Here is a 21,056-nt window from a genome sequence, read left to right on the forward strand (position 1 = left end):
ACATTCTATCACTTTCAGGAAAGGGCTGGTAAGGACCGGCCGAGGCGTGCCAGAATCTTTTTAGGAACAAGACTAAACCTGTCTTGTTTAAGTTGAATCTTTTGAAGCTACAGAGGTAAATAGGTATTTGACTCCAAAGTGAATTCTGATTGACCAGAAAGTCGGGTGGGGAAAAATAAAGCAATATTTCAAAGATTAAACTTGTCATCCTCCCCCACGTTCCCTCACCCCAGGAAAGGCACCTCTGCCTCCGCTCCCCAAGCCAGAAACCTGGGAGCTTCTCTGACTCCTCTCTGCTTCACTGCCCAAATCCCTCCCATCACCAAGACCTGGGGATGCATCTTCCAAGTATTGCCTGCATCTCTCCTCTGCCTCTCCTGCAAAACCCTGAGTCAGGGCGGCCAGGCCTCCTCACCTGGCGGGCTGCAGCCGCAGCCGATCAGTTTCCCAAGCAACAGCGTCACCTCCCTCCAAGCTGCTCTCTATCCTCTCGCTACAGCAGTCTTTCGACAGTCCTTCAGCGGCTTCCCTCTCCCCTCAGTGAAACTCTGGATTCCCCTTCAGGCTTTTACAGGCCTTCCCCTGTCTGGCTCCTGCTTGCTTCTCAGTCTAACTGCTAAGCCCCTGACCCATTTCTCCCCAAGCTCCCCCCCGCCGTCCCGCAAAGATGCAAAGAGTTCCACTCCTCTCTACTCATTCAGGTTAGACACATGAATGGCTGTGGCTGATCAGAACATGATGTTTGCTTGGCCGGGCTGAGCTGTGATGCGGTGTGCTGCTGCCCTGCAGGGCGGCGCAGGCAAGGACCAGGAGGCTAAACAGTCTCCTGCTCTCCCGAGCTGCCTGTCTGCAGCTGCTGCCCCGAGACCCTGATAAAAACCAGCTGCTCCATTAACAGCACAGTCTAAGAAGTCAGTATTATCTTGCCAATAACCAACTCCCAGGCTAAAGGGAAAAACAGTGTTTGGTTTTGGAAGTAGTTCTGTACTCACCTTGGAACATGGGTATATCTGATGGTAGGGGAATTTCAGGGAACTAACACAGACAGAGTGTCAGACCACATGAGGACACCTGCCGTGTCACCCAACACAGTTCATCAGAAAGGGCAACCCTTTGGGCTGACATAGAGCCTGGCTTCCATCTCTTCCAGGAAGAGACTGATACTTAGATCTAGACTCACTCAAGTTTATAAAGCACCTACTAGGTACTGGGTACATACTGGACACTCACAACATGCCACGAGTTGGGTATTAGGATCCCCTCCATTTCAAGGAAGAAGGGCTGTTAACATACCAAGGTTACAGAGCGAAGACGTGAACTACAACTCTGAGCCAAGGCCTTCTTATCACCATCTTAGCTTCGCTCTCTCTGAATTTAACAATATTTGAATATAAAAGTTATTCACTAGCTAAGGAGACCCTTCCTTTTTACCCCCACTACGAGTGGCTGGTTGCAGAGGGGAGGAGTGATAAGGGCTACAAAGGAGGAAAAGTGCAACCAAATAACCTGGGATTTTCTCACTCTGCAGGTGATACATCAGCTGGCTGAAAACCTGACCAGAGGCAGAACTTGGGAGATTTCAGGAAGATGCACCCAGCACAAGCCAGGCAGAACAACAGCAATTATGGCCACATCCAGAGGACTTCTAAAGAGCAGCGCACAAGAGGAGAGAGGTTCTGACGCTTGCTGTGAAGTTAGAGGACAGAGAAAGAGTAAACCAGCCACTCAGGGTCTACGGTTGCTAGTTTACTCCAGCTGGAGACCTAGTGACGGGGCTACTGCTAGTTGAATAGGAAAATGCAAGGAGGCATGTTCTAAAGAGACGGCAGGAAGCTTTTAGGTAATGATACCAAAGAGGAAAGACCAGGCACAGTGCTGGTGCTCTTATATGTCTTAAGATATAATTTTCACAACCCAGTGAGGCAGGCATAATTATCCCTATGAAATTAAAACTAAGAAAAATTAGGTAACTTACCCAAGTCACAGTAGTTAAGCTGGAGTTCGAACCCTAATCTCTGAGGCTCACAAACCCCTGCCCTTGGCCTGGGCCACCTTCATCACAGCCCTCAACCACCATAAACCAGAGAAGCCAGAGCACAGGGTAAGCAAACCCAGCGAAATCTGAAGGAACGCTCATCACCTTCCACAATTCCTGCAACCTCAGAGCAGGCTGCAGACATTCTGTCCCTCTGGTTCCACAATCCAGTGAGACATCTTTAGAGGGGAAGGGAGAAAATTAGTGAGCACTCAGAGGAGGCAGCACTGGGCACTCCACCGCCACAAGGAAATCTGGGCTGCGGGTTCCATGAGATGATACCCACTGCCCTCTGCTGGCAACCAGGAAGAACAAGAGGAAAGAGGACCAAAGATCCATTTCAGGTTGACGTGTCAAGAGATGATGAGGGTGGATGGAACTTCCCTGGTGGCACAGTGGTTAAGAATCTGCCTGCCAATGCAGGGGACATGGGTTTGAGCCCTGGTCCAGGAAGATTCCACGTGCCGTGGAGCAAGGAAGCCCGTGCACCACAACTACTGAGCCCGCACGCCACAACTACTGAAGCCCGCATGCCTAGAGCCCGTGCTCCGCAACAGGTGAAGCCACCGCATTGAGAAGCCCGCGCACTGCAACGAAGAGTAGCCCCTGCTCGCCACAATTCGAGAAAGCCCATGCACAGCAACAAAGACCCAATGCAGCCAAAAAAAAAAAAAATAGAGATGATGAGGGTGGATTTTTAAAAACCTTTTATTAGAGATGAATTCAAGCTTATAAAAGAATGGCATATTATGTTCCCATGTATGTTCACCAGCTTCGACAATATATCAACTCATAGCCAATCTCGAGTCATCCCCACCCTTACCCACTTCCCTCCAACATGTTTTCTTTTGAAGCAATTCTCAGACATTCTGTCATTTCATCTGTAAATATGTTAGTATGTATTTCTACAAGAAAATGATTTTTTAACCCCATAACACCACCACTATCACAACTAAAAAAAAAAAAAATCAATAAATCTAGTAGTTGCTTATAGCACAGGAAGCCAAAAAAAGAAAAACCCAAAGCATCCAGCCTCACCCAAGGATTATGGTAAGGGAGTTGCAATCATGCAAAACACAGATTAATAGCCTGAGCCACCCAAGCAAACAAAAGCACCTCATCTTCAGCCTTGCCAGGATAACTCAGCAAGAAAACAGATTAAATAAATATCTTAATTGGAAATGCAAAGCTATGCACCCCGAGTGGTAGGACAATCTTCAGCTGAGCAGGTCTCGCACACGTGCTACTAAACCTTTGTGGACGGGCTGAATCTTTCCAAAGATTCAGGAGGGCGACATTTGGCTGTGTCCCCAGGCAACCGAAGCGAGGCGTTAAGAGGTGTGATCGTGCAGCTCCCTGGCAATCTCAAGCCAGGGATCAGAATCAGGCTGAAAGACCACTCCCTTCTTCAGGTTCCCTCTATGCCATTTATCCCTAGTAACGCAAACTTCTATTTACGTGTCTGTCTCCCCTTCTAGATGATGAAGCCTCTGAAGGCAGGATGGTACAGGGTTCACCCTGTATCCTGCGTGGCGAGCACATAAGGGATGCTCAGTAGACAGCTGCATAAAGAGAGACTGAACTGGAAAGGTCCGTCATCAGACAATACCAAGTGTTGGAAAGAATGGGGAGAAACAAGAACTTTCGTTTACCCCTAGTGGGATGATAAAATGATAAACCACTTTGGCAACTTGGCAATATCCAAAGATATGTTCAAATGTTTAAGCCCATAACACAAGAACAGGATGTTTTAAATTAAAAAAAAAAAGGAATATTCAGAGAACAAAAAAAGAGAAGAGCTCCTAGAAATTAAAATAACAAAAATAAAACAACTCAATGGAAACTCAAGTGGAGAAAGCAAAACAAAAGGACAAAGAGATGGGGCTTCCCTGGTGGCGCAGTGGTTGAGAGTCCGCCTGCCGATGCAGGGGACATGGGTTCGTGCCCCAGTCCGGGAAGATCCCACACGCTGCGGAGCGGCTGGGCCCGTGGGCCATGGCCGCTGAGCCTGTGCGTCTAGAGCCTGTGCTCCGCAATGGGAGAGGCCACCACAGTGAGAGGCCCGCGTACCGCAAAAAAAAAAAAAAAAAAAAAAAGGACAAAGAGGACACGAAAGAAAGAAAACCAAAGGACCAGTCTAGGAGGTCCAATGTTTGAATAAAAGGTGTTCCAGAAAGAGAAGAGAGAAAACAGATGGGAAGAACGAATACAATAAATTTTTCCTATATTCTTATACTCTGAGTTTCCAAACTGAAGGGTAATGAGTATTCAGTGTAACAGATAAAAACAGACTCACATCGAAACACACCACTGAGAAACTTCAGAGCCCTGGGGTTAAAAGAAGACCTAAAAGCCTTCCACAAAGAACATACACAAAGGATTAAGAATCAGAACTTCCTAGAAGTGAGGAGATAATGGAAGCAACGGTATCAAAATTCTAAAGGACAACTATTTCTAACCATCTCCAGCCTGAGCCTCAGTCAGGCATGAGGTGACTAAAGATACACTTGGCCACACATGGGCTCCAAATCGGCCTCCTCTGCCCCCTTGCCCACGAAGTTCCCGGATGGTGCGCTTCACCAAAATGAGGCTGTGCGCCACAAAAATCAAAGACACCAGATACAGGAAACAGGGTTCCTCACATGAGACAGGTGACGACAGCCTCTGTGGGAAAAGAAAGCTGTGAAGGCAAGGAAAAGTGTATCACATGGCTCAGCTATGAATCACAGTAACACAGTCAGACAATGGAAACTCAAGATTGGCTTCACTAAAGCTACGGCACAACCATATTTGGAACACAGAGGGATGGGTGCGGGGGTGTGTGTGTGCGCGTTGGTGGGGGCAGTTGAATTCTAATCTGCTAGAGTGAGAAGTCCACAGATGATGCCTAAAATTAAAAGGAGAGAAGCAGCAATATAAGCTCATTATCCAGAGAAACAGCAGTGAAAACAAAAATAACCCACCAGGAGAGTCAGCAGTGGTTGTCTCTGGAGAGGAACACCGGCCGGCGGGGAGGGCAAGGTACTGCTGTTTTTGCAACAATATCATGTGTAACTCCCACAGATATAAAAACGCAAGGGGAAATCTGCACATAAGGAGTAACTGGGAAAACACAGAGGGGCAGCAAATCCTCCCAGCAGCACCTCAGACTCTGGATTACAGCGCCATCTGCCTGTCTATATGTTACTGCCGTGTCCTAGGTTATGACCATCAAAATTCAGCATTCTGCAAGTACTTGCGGGATACAGATAAAGCTTTACATTTTAACCAGGAGCACTGAGGCTGCTCAATCCAGCACGTACGTTAAGTGTGGATTTTTAACAATTCTTACCAGCAGTGAAAATGCCTTTGGTGCTCTGTCTCATACTGGAAGGTCTCACGATTGCTGAGAGCCCTGTGAGAAAAAAACAGTAACAGTGCCAAAAAAGCCAGATGTGAGTCATCCTAACACTTTTAAAACCTGAAACTAAATATTCTTTCCAGCTATCCAATAAAACCAGCAAATCTATCTCTGGTGTCAGAGTGACAGTGAACAGAGTATCAGGATCGAGGTCCAGGGGACTGGAGCTGCCAGCTGTGTCAACGACCAGCTGTGTCGCTGACCAGCTGTGTGAACACAAGCAAATGACCGCCCCACTCTGGGTCTGGGACGTCTCATCTTACAACCAGTGGGTTAGGTGACCCTTGAAGGTCATTTTTTTCACTTTAAATCTGCTTAAGTCTGCTGGCTCTCAATTCCAAGATGTGGAAAGATTGGGGAAAAAAACACCAAACGTTTCTGCCTAGGAGGAAAACTTATTCTGAAATCACTCAGAGGACTCCTCGGTGAGGACAGCGGGACAGTCCTTCAGGCCCGCAGAAAGGCAGAAGGACTCACACCATGACCAGAAAAGACACGCCTCCACATGTATCTTCAAAAGAGGTACCCGGCGCCCTAGGCACATGCTCCGCTCTGCCCGACGGGCAGGTCTCTCCATGCGACACCGTCACTGTGACTTGCATCCTGCCAGGTGGCCAGACTGCTCCCTGGGGAAGCTCAGCAAATACATACTCAACAGTAAACGGTGCGCTCATCTGAGGGAGGGCATCATTTTCAATTTCATGATTTCCTTACTTACTGACTGACCTTGTAAATTACCTGTAACACCTCAAAAGGCAGCAAGTCTCTGAAGATCAGGCTCAGATTTTTGGTCCACATTGGGGATGACGTGAGGAACAGGGGCCATGTTGGAGCAGACCTACTGTGCACACAGGAGCCACACCGAGGGGGCGTCGGCCGAGGAGAGTGGTGTTCTTGATGTTATAAAAGCATTAAAAATGTCACCAGTCTCGGGCTTCCCTGGTGGCGCAGTGGTTGAGGGTCCGCCTGCCGATGCAGGGGACGCGGGTTCGTGCCCCGGTCCGGGAAGATTCCCACATGCCGCGGAGCGGCTAGGCCCATGAGCCATGGCCGCTGAGCCTGCGCGTCCGGAGTCTGCGCTCCGCAACGGGAGAGGCCACAACAGTGAGAGCCCCGCGTACCACAATAAAAAAAAAAAAAAAAAAAAAAATCACCAGTCTCCATCCTCCTCAGACCACCGTGAGGAACAAACACATGTCTTTGAAATAACTTCTAAACATTATGCCCTTGGGACCAAAAGAATCATTGTTTCCCTCTCTGTCAGTGATTTAGGACCCAGGGATCTGAAAATAGAAGTACTTTCAGCACCCTACTTCAAACAAACAAGAATTTAGGTTGGGAAAACCCCAGACTGTTAGAGCTTTCTTATTCTGAGAGGAAATCTCTCTCTCCATCTCACTAGGCAAGAAAGAATAGAGAACCCGTCTCAGCCACAAAGTTTGCTCCCCCCGACCCCCTCCAGCCAACACTTCCTCCCCGTCAGATTCATGCACGTACCTAGACGCACCACGTCTCCACAGTCGGGGTCATGAGCCACTTGTAATAAAGTTTCTTCCACATCTCTGTTTTTTCCAGGAGGGTCCACAATATGATTTATTTGTTGCTGTAAGGTTTTGGGCAATGTCATTAGTTGAGTGAACTGTCCTTCTGGGCTTTTATCGATCTAAGGAAAAAAAAAAGATGATGTCTATGGAAAGTGCTTTGAATTCTATAAATATTCAAAGCACATGGCTTCTCCTTAAAACCACATGAACATATATGAACTCACACCTAGTAGACTAGGCAGGTGCTAAGGAGACTTTCTCCTTTCTGAAACTGAATGCCTAGGTGTTAAGGATTCTAAGTTCCTTTGAACAAGTTAATTCTTTTCCTATGATATTCTACTTGTACTTAAGAATAGAAATTTCTTTCAAGAATCAATTTTTGACTCTCAGTTTTAAAATTTCTATTTGTTCTAAATCCGGTAGTTAAAGAAAGTAAAATTTCAGCTAAAATTCATCGACACACCGGCTCACCCAAGTACTCATTTTCTTTTATTTATTTATTTATTTATTTATTTATTTTTGGCTGTGTTGGGTCTTCGTTGCTGCGCGCGGGCTTTCTCTAGTTGCGGCGAACTCTTCGTTGCGGTGCGTGGGCTTCTCATTGCGGTGGCTTCTCTTGTTGTGGAGCACGGGCTCTAGGCGTGCGGGCTTCAGTAGTTGTGACATGTGGGCTCTGCAGTTGTGGCTCATGGGCTCTAGAGCGCAGGCTCAGTAGTTGTGGCGCCCAGGCTTAGTTGCTCCACGGCATGTGGGATCTTCCCAGACCCGGGCTTGAACCCGTGTCCCCTGCATTGGCAGGCGGATTCTTAACCTCTGTGCCACCAGGGAAGTTCCCCATGTACTCATTTTAAACACAGGGGCACAAAGTAACATAGCCAGTAACATGCAGCCAATCAGAGAGTGGGATCTAAATTCGTGTCTCCTGTCTGTAGGGCCTTTTATGTACCATGCTGTATTTCATAAACTGTAGGAATAAACTGATGACAGAGACTAATCTTTATTCACTTTTAATCCCCTGGCACATAGTAAGTAATCAAAAAACATCGGTTGAATAAGAGGATGAATAACTGCACCAATAAAGCTTAGTTGTCATTATTTCTTAAACAGCAGTAAGTTATACCAATGGTTTCTGTTCCCAGTGTATTCTAAAATACATCAAATTTAAAGAAAAATACAGAAATAAAGCATATATAAAACTATGCATTAGACTTTACTTGGAAACCTGTGAATCAAAAGTTATCCATAGAGCTAAGCCCACACCCAGCTTCCCTAACTCCTAGTCTAATATATTTTACGTCATGGAACTAAATTTTTCCAAAATCATGTAAACATATGACTCCCTGCCAAGGCGAAAACCAGTACCACTGCCCTCAGCAGGTCATCACATTACTCTCCCAGTAAGAATCTGTCTCGTATTCTTGCAACGAGCGTTTAGGTTTTAACTTTAAGAGAACAGTAAGCAAAAAGAATAGATACATGAATGTATTAAATTTTAGATTTGGATTTTCCAGATATGACCAACTTTCTTAATAATTAGAATTCATTCATTCTGCCACTTTTTCATTCAACAAATATTTACTGAGTATATGCCAATGTCTAGATTTTCTAGTTTTATCTATAAATCTATGCAAAAAAGAAGAAAATGCTATTATATAGTGGCTTCAATAAGGTGAAGGTTTTTTTAACCTAAATATTTCATATTTATCATGGAGATGGTCCTAAATTCACAGGATTCAACCTCCACTTAGCTCTGGCTAGATAAATGACAAAAAATGTGAATATTTCTGTAAAAGATGCTAGAAATGACATTTATAGACTCATATTTTGGGGCCAAGTATTGAGATTAGTCACTAGGATCTTATATTTCAAGGCTTTACCTATGAAACTTCCAGGAATTTTAGAAATGCCAAAATGGCTGAGTAATATGAGGAATTAGAAAACAGTTATTTGCCACTGCTTTCTCTTGAGGAAAAGAATGCACTGGAGTTTTTGTTTGAAAGCATGTGTTCCAAGACAAAATATTAGGTGACATGTTCAAATAAATTGCAAAATTTTAATTATCCTTACTCTTCAATTCTCATTAAAACACAAAAGTGAAAGCATTCAGTTAAATTATGAGTCAAATTGCATTTTAAAAGCAGACATGGAAAAGACCACATGTTCTATGATTCTATTTACAGGAAGTATCTAGAAGAGGCAAATCCACGGAGTCAGAAAGTAGATTAGTGGCTGCCTGCCGGGAGGGGAAGCTAGGTACTGCTACTGGGCATGGGGTTTCTTTTTGGGGTGATGAATATGTTGTAAAACTAGATTGTGGTGATGGTTGCACAACTGTGTAAACAGACTAAAAACCACCGAATTTTACAGTATGTAAATCATATCTCAATCAGGCTGATGTTTTAAAAAAGCAGATATGGGCATATGACAGTGGATGCTGTGTTGCACCGACCACATCCTGGCTTTGGGGCAAGGTACTCATTCTGCCAGCTGCTGGGCAAGTTGGCGGACTCCCTCCCTCAGAGTCCCTCCCACAACTGTCCTCAGGCAAAGGGAGCTGCCTGTATCCAAAGACTGGAAAATGCAGGAGTACAAAGGCCTGGTCTCTTTGCCCCAAGTGGGGACAGCTAGGAAGGGCCATCGAGCTCCACAGTGCCATCACAGGATCAGATGGAGTCTTTGTTTCTAATCTCCCCAATCCTGATCCTACACAATCGGTACCAAGAGTGGTCCTAGAAAGCACATTCTCAGACAGCATTTTGGAGCTATCATAGCGTAGAAGGCCAAGTGGAAGCCTCTGAAGCTGCCGTTCTCACCCCCTGGCCAAAAGGGTAATGAAAAAACAAAACCGCATCACAGGAGGAATGGCAGAGAATAATGCCCCCTATAGACCTGAAGGATGCAGGGGTGTGATGTTTAACTTTGTATGTCAACTTGGCTAGGCTATGGAGCCCAGTTGCTTGGTTAAACTTTAGTCCAGATGTTACCGTAAAGGTATCTTTTTAAGTCAGTAGACTTTGAGTAGCAGATGACCCCCGTTAATATGGATGGGCCTCATCCAGTCAGTTGAAGGCCTTATGAAAAAAGACTAGTTTCCTGAGGAAGAAGGAAGTCTGCCTCCAGATTGCCCTCGGGCTCAAGAGTACAACACACTCTTCCCTGGGTCTCCGGCCTGCCGGCTTGCCCTGCAAATTTCAAACTTGCCAACCCTCACAGCTCTGTGAGTTAATTCCCTAAAATAAACCCTTCTCTGTATATCCTATTGGTCCTGCTTCTCTGGAGAGCCCTGACTAATACCAGAGCTGACGGTCCCATCATATCTCCACTGAGTCTGGCCTGCACAAAATCCAAATGGACTCTGGCAGATGGTAGCAGACCACCACAAACTCAGCCAAGTAGAAGCCCCGCTGTACCGGCTGTGGCAGACGTGGGAAGTCTGCTGAAGCGTATCAGCAGAGCCTCAGGTGTCTGGACGGGGCCACAGGCCTGGCGAGCGCGTTCTCTGCCATCCACAGAGCAAGGAGGATGAGAAGCAGCTCGCGGCCACACAGGACAGACCAGAGTGCGCCTTACCACCTGCCTCAGGGCCGTGTTAACTCCCCCACCCTGTCATAAGATATTCAAAGAAAACCAGACTGTTTGGATATTCTGTATAATCTCATTGGTCCACTACATCAATGACACGTTGCTGCTGTCACCTGGTGAGCGCTAAAGGGCAAGTACACTGGAGGCCTTGGTAGATATATGCACCCCAGTGGGTAAAAGATAAACCTCATGAATTGTGAGGAGCACACCACATCAGGGAGGAGTTTAGGGGTCAAGTGACCTGGAGCTCTGGGACAGCCTCTCCAAAGTAAAGATCAACTTACGGCATCTCGTACCTCTCACCACTAAGAAGGAAGCCCCCTGCCTGATAGGCCTCTTCAGGTCCTAGATGCAGCATATTCCACACTTGGGAATAATGCTCAGAGCCATTTACCCAGCGATATAAAAGGATGCAAGATCTGTGAGGGGCAAGAGCGAAAACGAGCTCTGCGATAGATACAGGCAGCAGGGTAAGCAGCCCTCCACCACGTGGGCCACACCTCCCTGTAAACTACGGTACTAAAGGCATCCTCAGTGTACAGAGAAGCCAGGGGAAGTTACAGTGGGCTCCCAGCAGGAGATCACAACGGAGACTGCTAGGGTTCTGGAGCAAGGCCACGCCATCTGTAGTGAAGAACCACACACCATTTGAAATCAGCTCCTAGATGCTACACGCTGGCAGAGACAGAGCTTCTAACCATGGGACATCAAATGACCATGTATCAAGAACTGCCCATTATGAACTGGGATCTGCCAGATTCACCAAGTCATAAGGTCACGAAGCTCAAGAGCAATCCACTGTAGGACGTAAGAGATACACCAGCATTGGACATGGGCAAGGCCAGAGGGCACAAGTCAGCTGCACAAACAGGAAACCCAGACCCCCATCATTTCCACTGTTGCACCAGCACATAATGTTCTACTTCTCCACTGGCTCATGCACATGGCTACAAGGAGGCTTTTGGAGGAGGATAACGGATGGGCTTGCTTCATGGATGATTTGGCTTGTAGTATGTACGGGGTGAAAATGATGCATTGCAGCCGCACCCAGGGATGGCCCTGGAAGACACTGATGAGGAGCCATCGTCCCAGTGAGTACGCTGCAGGTGGCACAGCTGGTTACCCACTTTACATGGAAAAGTGGCCCAAGATTAGAATATACAAAGACTCAAAGAGTGGACAATGGTTCACTGGTTGGTTAGGGACCTAAAAGGAAGAAGATTAGAAGGTGGAAGACAGGATTTGGGGGGAAGAGGCATGTGGATGGACCTATGGGAGGGGACACAAAGTATGAAGATCTTTGTATTGTACGTTAATGCTTCCATCTGAGAGCATCCAACACAGAAGAAGCAACAACAACCAAAAGAACAATTTAGCCAGTTGATTCAACAGGCTCTTTCATCCCAGTGATGGCATAACGGCTTGTAGCAGGGGTAGTGGGCGGGAGAGATAGAGGCTCTGCCCAGATCCAATATCAGGGGCTTCTACTCACCAAGGCTGACTGAGCCACTGCTGCGGTTGAAAGTCTATCCTGACAGCAACAGAGGCCAACGCTGAGATCCTCATAACACGACCATCTCCTGAGACTAACCAGCCACTTGGTGATAAGTTGACTACACTGGATCCCTTCCACCTGGGAACGGGCAGCAACTCCTCTTGCCTGGAAGTGACTCATATTCTAAGCATGGGCTTGCCTTTCCTGCCCACAGGACTCAGCCAATACCACTGTACAGGGCTCACAGGGCACAGGTGCAGGACGGGCACAGGATCACGGCTCCACTGTTCCTACCACACAGTGCACCAGAGCTGCCAGCCTGGGATAGCAGTAGTTCTCAAAAAGGGGACATTTTTGGCCCCTACAACAAAGAATTATTCAGCCTAAAATGGCAATAGTGTCACTACTGAAAAACCCAATGAAAGAGCTTTGAAGAAGAGCTGAGCAACAGCTTAGAGATGATACCCTGTGAGAGTGGGGCACAGTATATACCCTAAATTCATGGCCGTTATAGAGTACTATGTTCCCAACTGCTAGACTACATGAGTCTGGGAACCACAGGGTAAAAGGAGAAACAGCCTTGCTTACTGTCATTCCCAGGGACCACCTGGGCAATCTGTGCTTCCCACCTCCACAACTTTAGGACTGTGGGTCTAGAGATCCTAGTTTCAAAAGAAGAAATGCTTCTCCCAGAGGACACAGTAAGCATCCTATTAAACTTAAAGCTATGAGAGGGCAGACAGCAGAAGCAACAAGAACTACAATCCTGCAGCCTGCAGAACAAAAACCACATTCACAGGAAGATAGACAAGATGAAAACACAGAGGGCTATGTACCAGATGAAGCAACAAGATAAAACCCCAGAAAAACAACTAAATGAAGCGGAGATAGGAAACCTTCCAGAAAAAGAAGTCAGAATAATGATAGTAAAGATGATCCAGGACCTCAGAAAAAGAATGAAGGCAAAGATCGAAAAGACTCAAGAAATGTTTAACAAAGACCTAGGAGATTTAAGGAACAAACAAACAGAAATGAACAATACAATAACTGAAATGAAAAATACACTATAAGGAATCAATAGTAGAATAACTGAGGCAAAAGAATGGACAAGTGACCTGGAAGACAGAATGGTGGAATTCACTGCCGTGGAACAGAATAAAGAAAAAAGAATGAAAAGAAACGAAGACAGCCTAAGAGACCTCTGGGACAACATTAAACTCAACAACATTTGCATTATAGGGGTACCAGAAGGAGAAGAGAGAGAGAAAACACCTGAGAAAATATTTTAAGAGATTATAGTCGAAAACTTCCCTAACATGGGAAAGGAAATAGCCACCCAAGTCCAGGAAGCGCAGAGAGTCCCAGGCAGGACAAACCCAAGGAGAAACACACCAAGACACATAGTAATCAAACTGACAAAAATTAAAGACAAAGAAAAATTATTGAAAGCAGCAAGGGAAAAATGACAAATAACATACAATGGAACTCAAAGGTTAACAGCTGATTTCTCAGCAGAAGCTCTACAAGCCAGAGGGAGCGGCACGATATATTTAAAGTGATCAAACGGAAGAACCTGCAACCAAGATTATTCTACCCAACGAGTATCTCATTCAGATTTGACGGAGAAATCAAAAGGTTTATAGACAAGCAAAATCTAAGAGAATTCAGCACCACCAAACCAGCTCTACAACCAGCTCTACAACTAAAGGAACTTCTCTAAGTGGAAACAGAAGAGAAGAAAAGGACCTACAAAAACAAACCCCCCAAAATTAAGAAAATGGTAATAGGAACATACATATCGATAATTACCTTAAACGTGAATGGATTAAATGGTCCAACCAAAAGACAAAGGCTCGCTGAAGGGATACAAAAACAAGACCCATTTATATGCCGTCTACAAGAGACCCGCTAGGGACACATACAGACTGAAAGTGAGGGGATGGAAAAAGATATTCCATGCAAATGGAAATCAAAAGAAAGCTGGAGTAGCAATACTCATATCAGATAAAATAGATGTTAAAGAATGTTACAAGACACAAGGGAGGACACTATATAATGATCAAGGGATCAATCCAACAGGAGAATATAACAACTATAAACATATATGCACCCAACATAAGAGCACCTCACCATAAGGCAACTGCTAACAGCTATAAAAGAGGAAATCGACAGTAACACAGTAATAATGGGGGACTTTAACACCTCACTTACACCAATGGACAGATCAACCAAACAGAAAATTAAAAGGAAACACAAGCTTTAAATGACACAATAGACCAGACAGATTTAATTGATATTTATAGGACATTCCATCCAAAAACAGCAGATTACACTTTCTTCTCAAGTGCACATGGAACATTCTCCAGGATAGATCACATCTTGGGTCACAAATCAAGCCTCAGTGAATTTAAGAATTTTGAAATCATATCAAGCATGTTTTCTGACCACAATGCTATGAGATTAGAAATCAATTACAGGGAAAAAACCGTAAAAAACACAAACACATGGAGGCTAAACAATACATTACTAAATAACCAAGAGATCACTGAAGAAATAAAAAAGGAAATAAAAAAAAACCTAGAGACAAATGACAACAAAAACACGATGATCCAAAATCTACAGGATGCAGCAAAAGCAGTTCTAAGAGGGACGTTTAGAGCAATACAAGCCTACCTCAAGAAACAGGAAAAATCTCAAATAAACAATCTAACCTTACACCTAAAGGAACTAGAGAAAGAAGAACAAACAAAACCCAAAGTTAGTAGAAGGAAGAAATCATAAAGATCAGAGCAGAAATAAATGCAATAGAAACAAAGAAAACAATAGCAAAGATCAATAAAACTAAAAGCTGGTTCTTTGAGAAGATAAACAAAATTGATAAACCACTGGCTAGACTCATCAAGAAAAAGAGGGAGAGGAGTCAAATCAATAAAATTAGAAATGAAAAAGGAGACGTTTCAACAGACGCCGCAGAAATACAAAGCATCCTAAGGGACTACTACAAGCAACTCTATGCCAATAAAATGGACAACCTGGAAGAAATGGACAAATTCTTTGAAAGGTATAACCTTCCAAGACTGAACCAGGAAGAAAATCTGAACAGACCAATCACAAGTAATGAAATTGAAACTGTGATTAAAAATCTTCCAAGAACCAAAAGTCCAGGACCAGATGGCTTCACAGGTGAATTCTATCAAACATTTAGAGAAGAGCTAACACCCATCCTTCTCAAACTCTTCCAAAAAATTGCAGAGGAAGGAACACTCCCAAACTCATTCTACAAGGCCACCATCACCCTGATACCCAAATCAGACACAGATACTACAAAAAAAGAAAATTACAGACCGATATCACTGATGAATACAGATCCAAAAATCCTCAACAAAATACTAGCAAACAGAATCCAACAACACATTAAAAGGATCATACACCATGATCAAGTGGGATTTATCCCAGGGATGCAAGGATTCTTCAATATACGCAAATCAATCAATGTGATACACCATATTAACAATCTGAAGAATAAAAACCATATGATCATCTCAATAGATGCAGAAAAAGCTTTTGAGAAAATTCAACACCCATTTATGATAAAAACCCTCCAGAAAGTGGGCATAGAGGGAACCTACCTCAACATAATAAAGGCCATATACAACAAACCCACAGCAAACATCATTCTCAATGGCGAAAAACTGAAAGCATTTGCTCTAAGATCAGGAACAAGACAAGGATATCCACTCTCGCCACTCCTATTCAATATAGCTTTGGAAGTCCTAGCCACGGCAATCAGAGAAGAAAAAAGAAATAAAAGGAATACAAATTGGAAAAGAAGAAGTAAAACTGTCACTGTTTGCAGATGACATGATACTACACATAGAGAATCCTAAAGATGCCACCAGAAAACTAATAGAGCTAATCAGTGAATTTGGTAAAGTTGCAGGATACAAAATTAATGCACAGAAATCTCTTGCATTCCTATACACTAATGATGAAAAATCTGAAAGAGAAATTAAGGAAACACTCCCATTTACCACTGCAACAAAAATAATAAAATACCTAGGAATAAACCTACCTAGGGAGACAAAAGACCTGTACGCAGAAAACTATAAGACACTGATGAAAGTAATTAAAGATGATACAAACGGTTGGATAGATATAGCATGTTCTTGGATTGGAAGAATCAATATTCTTCCTATCCAGGAACATGGAAAATGACTATACTACCCAAAGCAATCTACAGATTCAATGTAATCCCTATCAAATTACCAATGGTATTTTTTACAGAACTAGAACAAAAAAACCTTAAAATTCGTATGGAGACACAGAAGATCCCGAATAGCAAAAGCAGTCTTGAGGGGAAAAAACGGAGCTGGAGGAATCAGACTCCTTGACTTCAGATTATACTACAAAGCTATAGTAATCAAGACAATATGGTACTGGCACTGGCACAAAAACAGAAATATAGATCAATGGAACAAGGTAGAAAGCCACACACCTATGGTCAACTAATCTATGACAAAGGAGGCAAGGATATACAATGGAGAAAAGAGTCTCTTCAATAAGTGGTGCTGTGAAAACTGGACAGCTACATGTAAAAGAATGAAATCAGAGCACTCCCTAACTCCATACACAAAAAGAAACTCAAAATGGATTAGAGACCTAAATGTAAGACCAGACACTATAAAACTCTTAGAGGAAAACATAGGAAGAACACTGTTTGACATAAATCAGTGCAAGATCTTTTTTGACCCACCTCCTAGAGAAATGGAAATAAAACCAAAAATAAACAAATGGGACCTAATGAAACTTCAAAGCTTCTGCACAGCAAAGAAAACATAAACAAGACGAAAAGGCAACCCTCAGAATGGGAGAAAATATTTGCAAATGAATCAATGGACAAAGGATTAGTCTCCAAAATATATAAACAGCTCATGCAGCTCAATATTAAAAAAACAAACAACCCTATAAAAAATGGGTAGAAGACCTAAATAGACATTTCTCCAAAGAAGACATACAGATGGCCAAGAAGCAAATGAAAAGCTGCTCAACATCACTAATTATCAGAGAAATGCAAATCAAAACTACAATGAGGTATCACCTCACACAGTTAGAATGGGCATCATCAGAAAATCGACAAACAACAAATGCTGGAGAGGGTGTGGAGAAAAGGGAACCCTCTTGCACTGCTGGTGGGAATGTCAATTGATACAGCCACTATGGAGAACAGTATGGAGGTTCCTTAAAAAACTAAAAACAGAATTACCATATGAACCAGCAATCCCACTGCTGGGCATATACCCAAAAAAACTGTAATTCAAAAAGACACATGCACCCCAATGTTCACTACAACACTATTTACAATAGCCAGGTCATGGAAGCAACCTAAATGCCCATCAACAGACGAATTGATAAAGAAGATGTGTTACATATATACAATGGAATATTACTCAGCCATAAAAAGGAATGAAATTGGGTCATTTGTAGAGACGTGGATGGACCTAGAGACTGTCATACAGAGTGAAGGCAGTCAGAAATAGAAAAAGAAATATCGTATATTAATGCATATATATGGAACCTAGAAAAATGGCACAGATGAACCAGTTTGCAGGGCAGAAATAGAGACACAGATGTAGAGAACAAAAAGTATGGATACCAAGGGGGGGAAAGTCACAGGGGGGTGGTGGTGGTGTGATGAATTGGGACATTGGGCTTGACATATATACACTAATATGTACAAAATGGATAACTAATTAAAAACAAACAAACAAACTTAAAGCTATAACTGCCGTCCAATCACTTTAGAATCCCAGGCAGACAAGAAGTCCAGAAGACAAAGAAATGAATCACCATACTGGCAGAAATAATTAAACCTGACCATCAGGAGGTAGGGCTGCTGGTACACATCTCTTATTACCTCTTGCCCAACTTTGATGGTAAATGGAAAGTGTAGTAGCTACAGTCCGAGATGGGCATGGTGACCAGAGTCTCAGACTCCTCAGGGATGAGGGTCTGGGCCACCTCACCTAGACCAGCCTAAATGCTAGAAAGGGTGAGGGGAATTTGGAATGGGCAGCAGAGGCGGGAGAAGATGGGTATCAGTGGCAGCTTTAAGATTAGATGCATCTCTGGGAACTGAAGCTCAGCCCACTCATCTTATTCTTGTGCATTTCCCCACAATAAGAAGCCAGTTAGAACATAGATCATCCAGGTTTTCAGAGGCCAAACTGAGGGATTTGGAAGTTTATTTTCACAGTTAAAGGAAATTCCCAGCTGTTTTCCCTTGCTCAGTTTCTAAAAGTTGGCAGCTAGGCACATTATCTTTCCCTATCCTCTAACCAGAGAGTAGATGATGTCTCTTTGGAGAAATTCTACAAATACTGAAACTTGGGGTCCTCCAATGAAACAGCCAGGTCCTTGTCCCAAATCCTATAGTGAAGCTCACTAGCTGACAAGCTCTATCCATCACAAAGAACTCCCAGTCTGCATTTTTTAAACTGCCTTGCTCTTTAAAATACAGGCCACAAAGGATGTGCAAACATTTGAGAAAAGCTTCTAACACAACAGATGAGAGTGAATCCATAGAAAAAAAGGAACTAAGAGAAACAGAGACAATATAGAGAGCAACAAAAAACTGCAAAAATTTTAATAAAGATCATTAAAGAGATGAGGAAAGATAATGCATTCATACAAGAACAGGATGCTATAAAAAAGAACATTCAGAGGAAATTAAAAATTCAAAAGAAGTGTTAGAAGATTGATTCAAACAATTCTTCTGGAAAACAGAACAAAAACCCAAAGAAACAGGAATGAGGGAAAGAAACAATCGAACAAGGAGGTCCAACAACCAACTAACAGGAATTCTAGAAAGAACAAGCTAAGAAAATGGATATGAAGAAATGATAAAAGAAAATTTCCTAGAACTGAAGCTCGTGAATTTCCAAAAGAGGCTCATGAAATGACAGACTAATAAATGAAAAACATGGGAATTCCCTGGCATTCCACCAGTTAGGACTCCACGCTCCCACTGCAGGGGGCAAGGGTTTGATCCCTGGTTGGGGAACTAAGATCCCATAAGCTGCATGGTGCAGCCATAAAACTATAATAATTTTAAAAATAAATGAAAAACATACACACAAAGACAAAGGCAAATCATCATGAAATTTAAGAATATTGGAGGGCTTCCCTGGTGGCGCAGTGGTTGGGAGTCCGCCTGCCGATGCAGGGGACGTGGGTTCGTGCCCCGGTCCAGGAGGATCCCACATGCTGCGGAGCGGCTGGGCCCGTGAGCCATGGCCGCTGGGCCTGCGCGTCCGGAGCCTGTGCTCCGCAACGGGAGAGGCCGCAGCAGTGAGAGGCCCGCATACCGCAAAAAAAAAAAAAAAAAAAAAAATTGGAAAAAAGGAAAAGATCCTAAATACTGTCAGAGAGATAAAAAAGGTCACATCCAAAGGATAAGGAATCTGAATAGTGTTGGACATTTTATTTTTTTTATTCAAACAGAAAGTCACAAAAATTATAATCATCCTCATCAGTTCACTCAGTCCCATGTAATTAATTTTTTTCATCTTGATCTTTTGTGAGCACTTTTATGAATTCGTCAGTTTTCCATTAGAGTTCTGAAAATGCTTATTCATTCAGTTCAGCAGTATAGTCAGTTACCAGAAACCTGTACTTGTCAGAGTCTTTTCCATGAATTCCTTGAAGGTGAAACCCTTTTATAGGAACATTTTTGCAAAAGCATCAGAGTGCACCCAGAACTGTCTGTAAATGACCAAAGACTTAAAAATGACCACGGTTAAAGATTTGATGAAAGTTCATAGTAATGCAATTGACAAGGAAATTTAGTTATTTCTGAGATACACATTTTAAAGTAATAACTAGAATTATGACTTATAACATTATACCAGAACATATAGGATTTTTAGAAATTTCATGTCATGTCTGAAACATTTATATTAACATATTTCCATACAAATAACCCAAAGAAAGTTTAGTATTAGTTGTTTGTTTGTTGTTTTTTTATACTGCAGGTTCTTATTAGTCATCAATTTTATACACATCAGTGTATACATGTCAATCCCAATAGCCCAATTCAGCACACCACCATCCCCACCCCACTGCGGTTTTCCCCCTTGGTGTCCATACGTTTGTTCTCTACATCTGTGTCTCAACTTCTGCCCTGCAAACTGGTTCATCTGTACCATTTTTCTAGGTTCCACCTACATGTGTTAATATATGATATTTGTTTTTCTCTTTCTGACTTACTTCACTCTGTATGACAGTCTCTAGTGTGGGACTTCTGAATGCAACTCTAGAAGCTAGAATAAATGAAGCTATGACTTAAAACTTCTGAGGGAAAATTACTTCCAGCCTAGAATTTGATATCTAGCTCAAACTATCAATCAGTGTGAGGGTAGAATTTTCAGATGTACATGGTCTCAAAAAATTTACGTCCTTCACAACCTATGTTAGGAAGTACTAAAAGGTATGCTTCATCAAAATTAAAGTGTAAACCGTGAAAGAGGAAAAGATCCAGTAAACCAAAAACTTGCAAAGGAGAGGGGAAGAAATTCTCGGGTACTAATGAAAGAAAGTTTTGGGAGAAGAGCTGTGCATCAAGCCTAGAATGGAACCATACCCGAAAGGAACAGGGGACACAGGGCTCCAGGAAGAACGTCCCCAAGAAAAGTAAGAAACAGAGAACACACGTGATGTGTTTGTCTACAGTGGAAGATGTTCTACAGGTCTGTAGAAGAATTTGAGGGTGAATTAGTTACAGGTACATAGAAACTAAGCAAGTGAAAAAAATGAGACAGTGATTAACTCCAAGAAAAACAAAGTTGTACAGGAAAGGAAATTTCATAGTAGTATATCTTAGCAATGAAGAAAGTTATGTGTCACAATAAAGTAAATATCGACTATTACCCTAACCCAAAATTATGTAATAACTATACATGGAGCATAAGCGGTGGAGGAGTGGGGGTGGGGGATGGGGCGAGG

At 43.2% G+C, this 21,056-nt stretch overlaps 1 protein-coding gene across 2 annotated transcripts in view; it reads right to left on the reverse strand.

Annotated features, from left to right (window-relative positions):
• TAMM41 (TAM41 mitochondrial translocator assembly and maintenance homolog) overlaps positions 1-21,056 on the reverse strand; it is a 76,436-nt gene that overhangs the window by 25,282 nt on the left and 30,098 nt on the right. For both annotated transcript variants that reach the window (XM_022562847.2, XM_022562842.2), the window contains 2 exons: positions 6,933-7,098; positions 5,367-5,429 (listed from right to left, as the gene is read on the reverse strand). In XM_022562847.2, the coding sequence (XP_022418555.1) occupies positions 5,367-5,429; positions 6,933-7,098 (229 nt within the window). The remainder of the gene's footprint in view (positions 1-5,366; positions 5,430-6,932; positions 7,099-21,056) is intronic.

Source organism: Delphinapterus leucas, chromosome 10 (assembly GCF_059928025.1).
Source record: "Delphinapterus leucas isolate spDelLeu-1000000601 "Yukka" chromosome 10, BTC_Dleu_Yukka2, whole genome shotgun sequence".
Classification (NCBI taxonomy): Eukaryota; Metazoa; Chordata; class Mammalia; order Artiodactyla; family Monodontidae; genus Delphinapterus; species Delphinapterus leucas.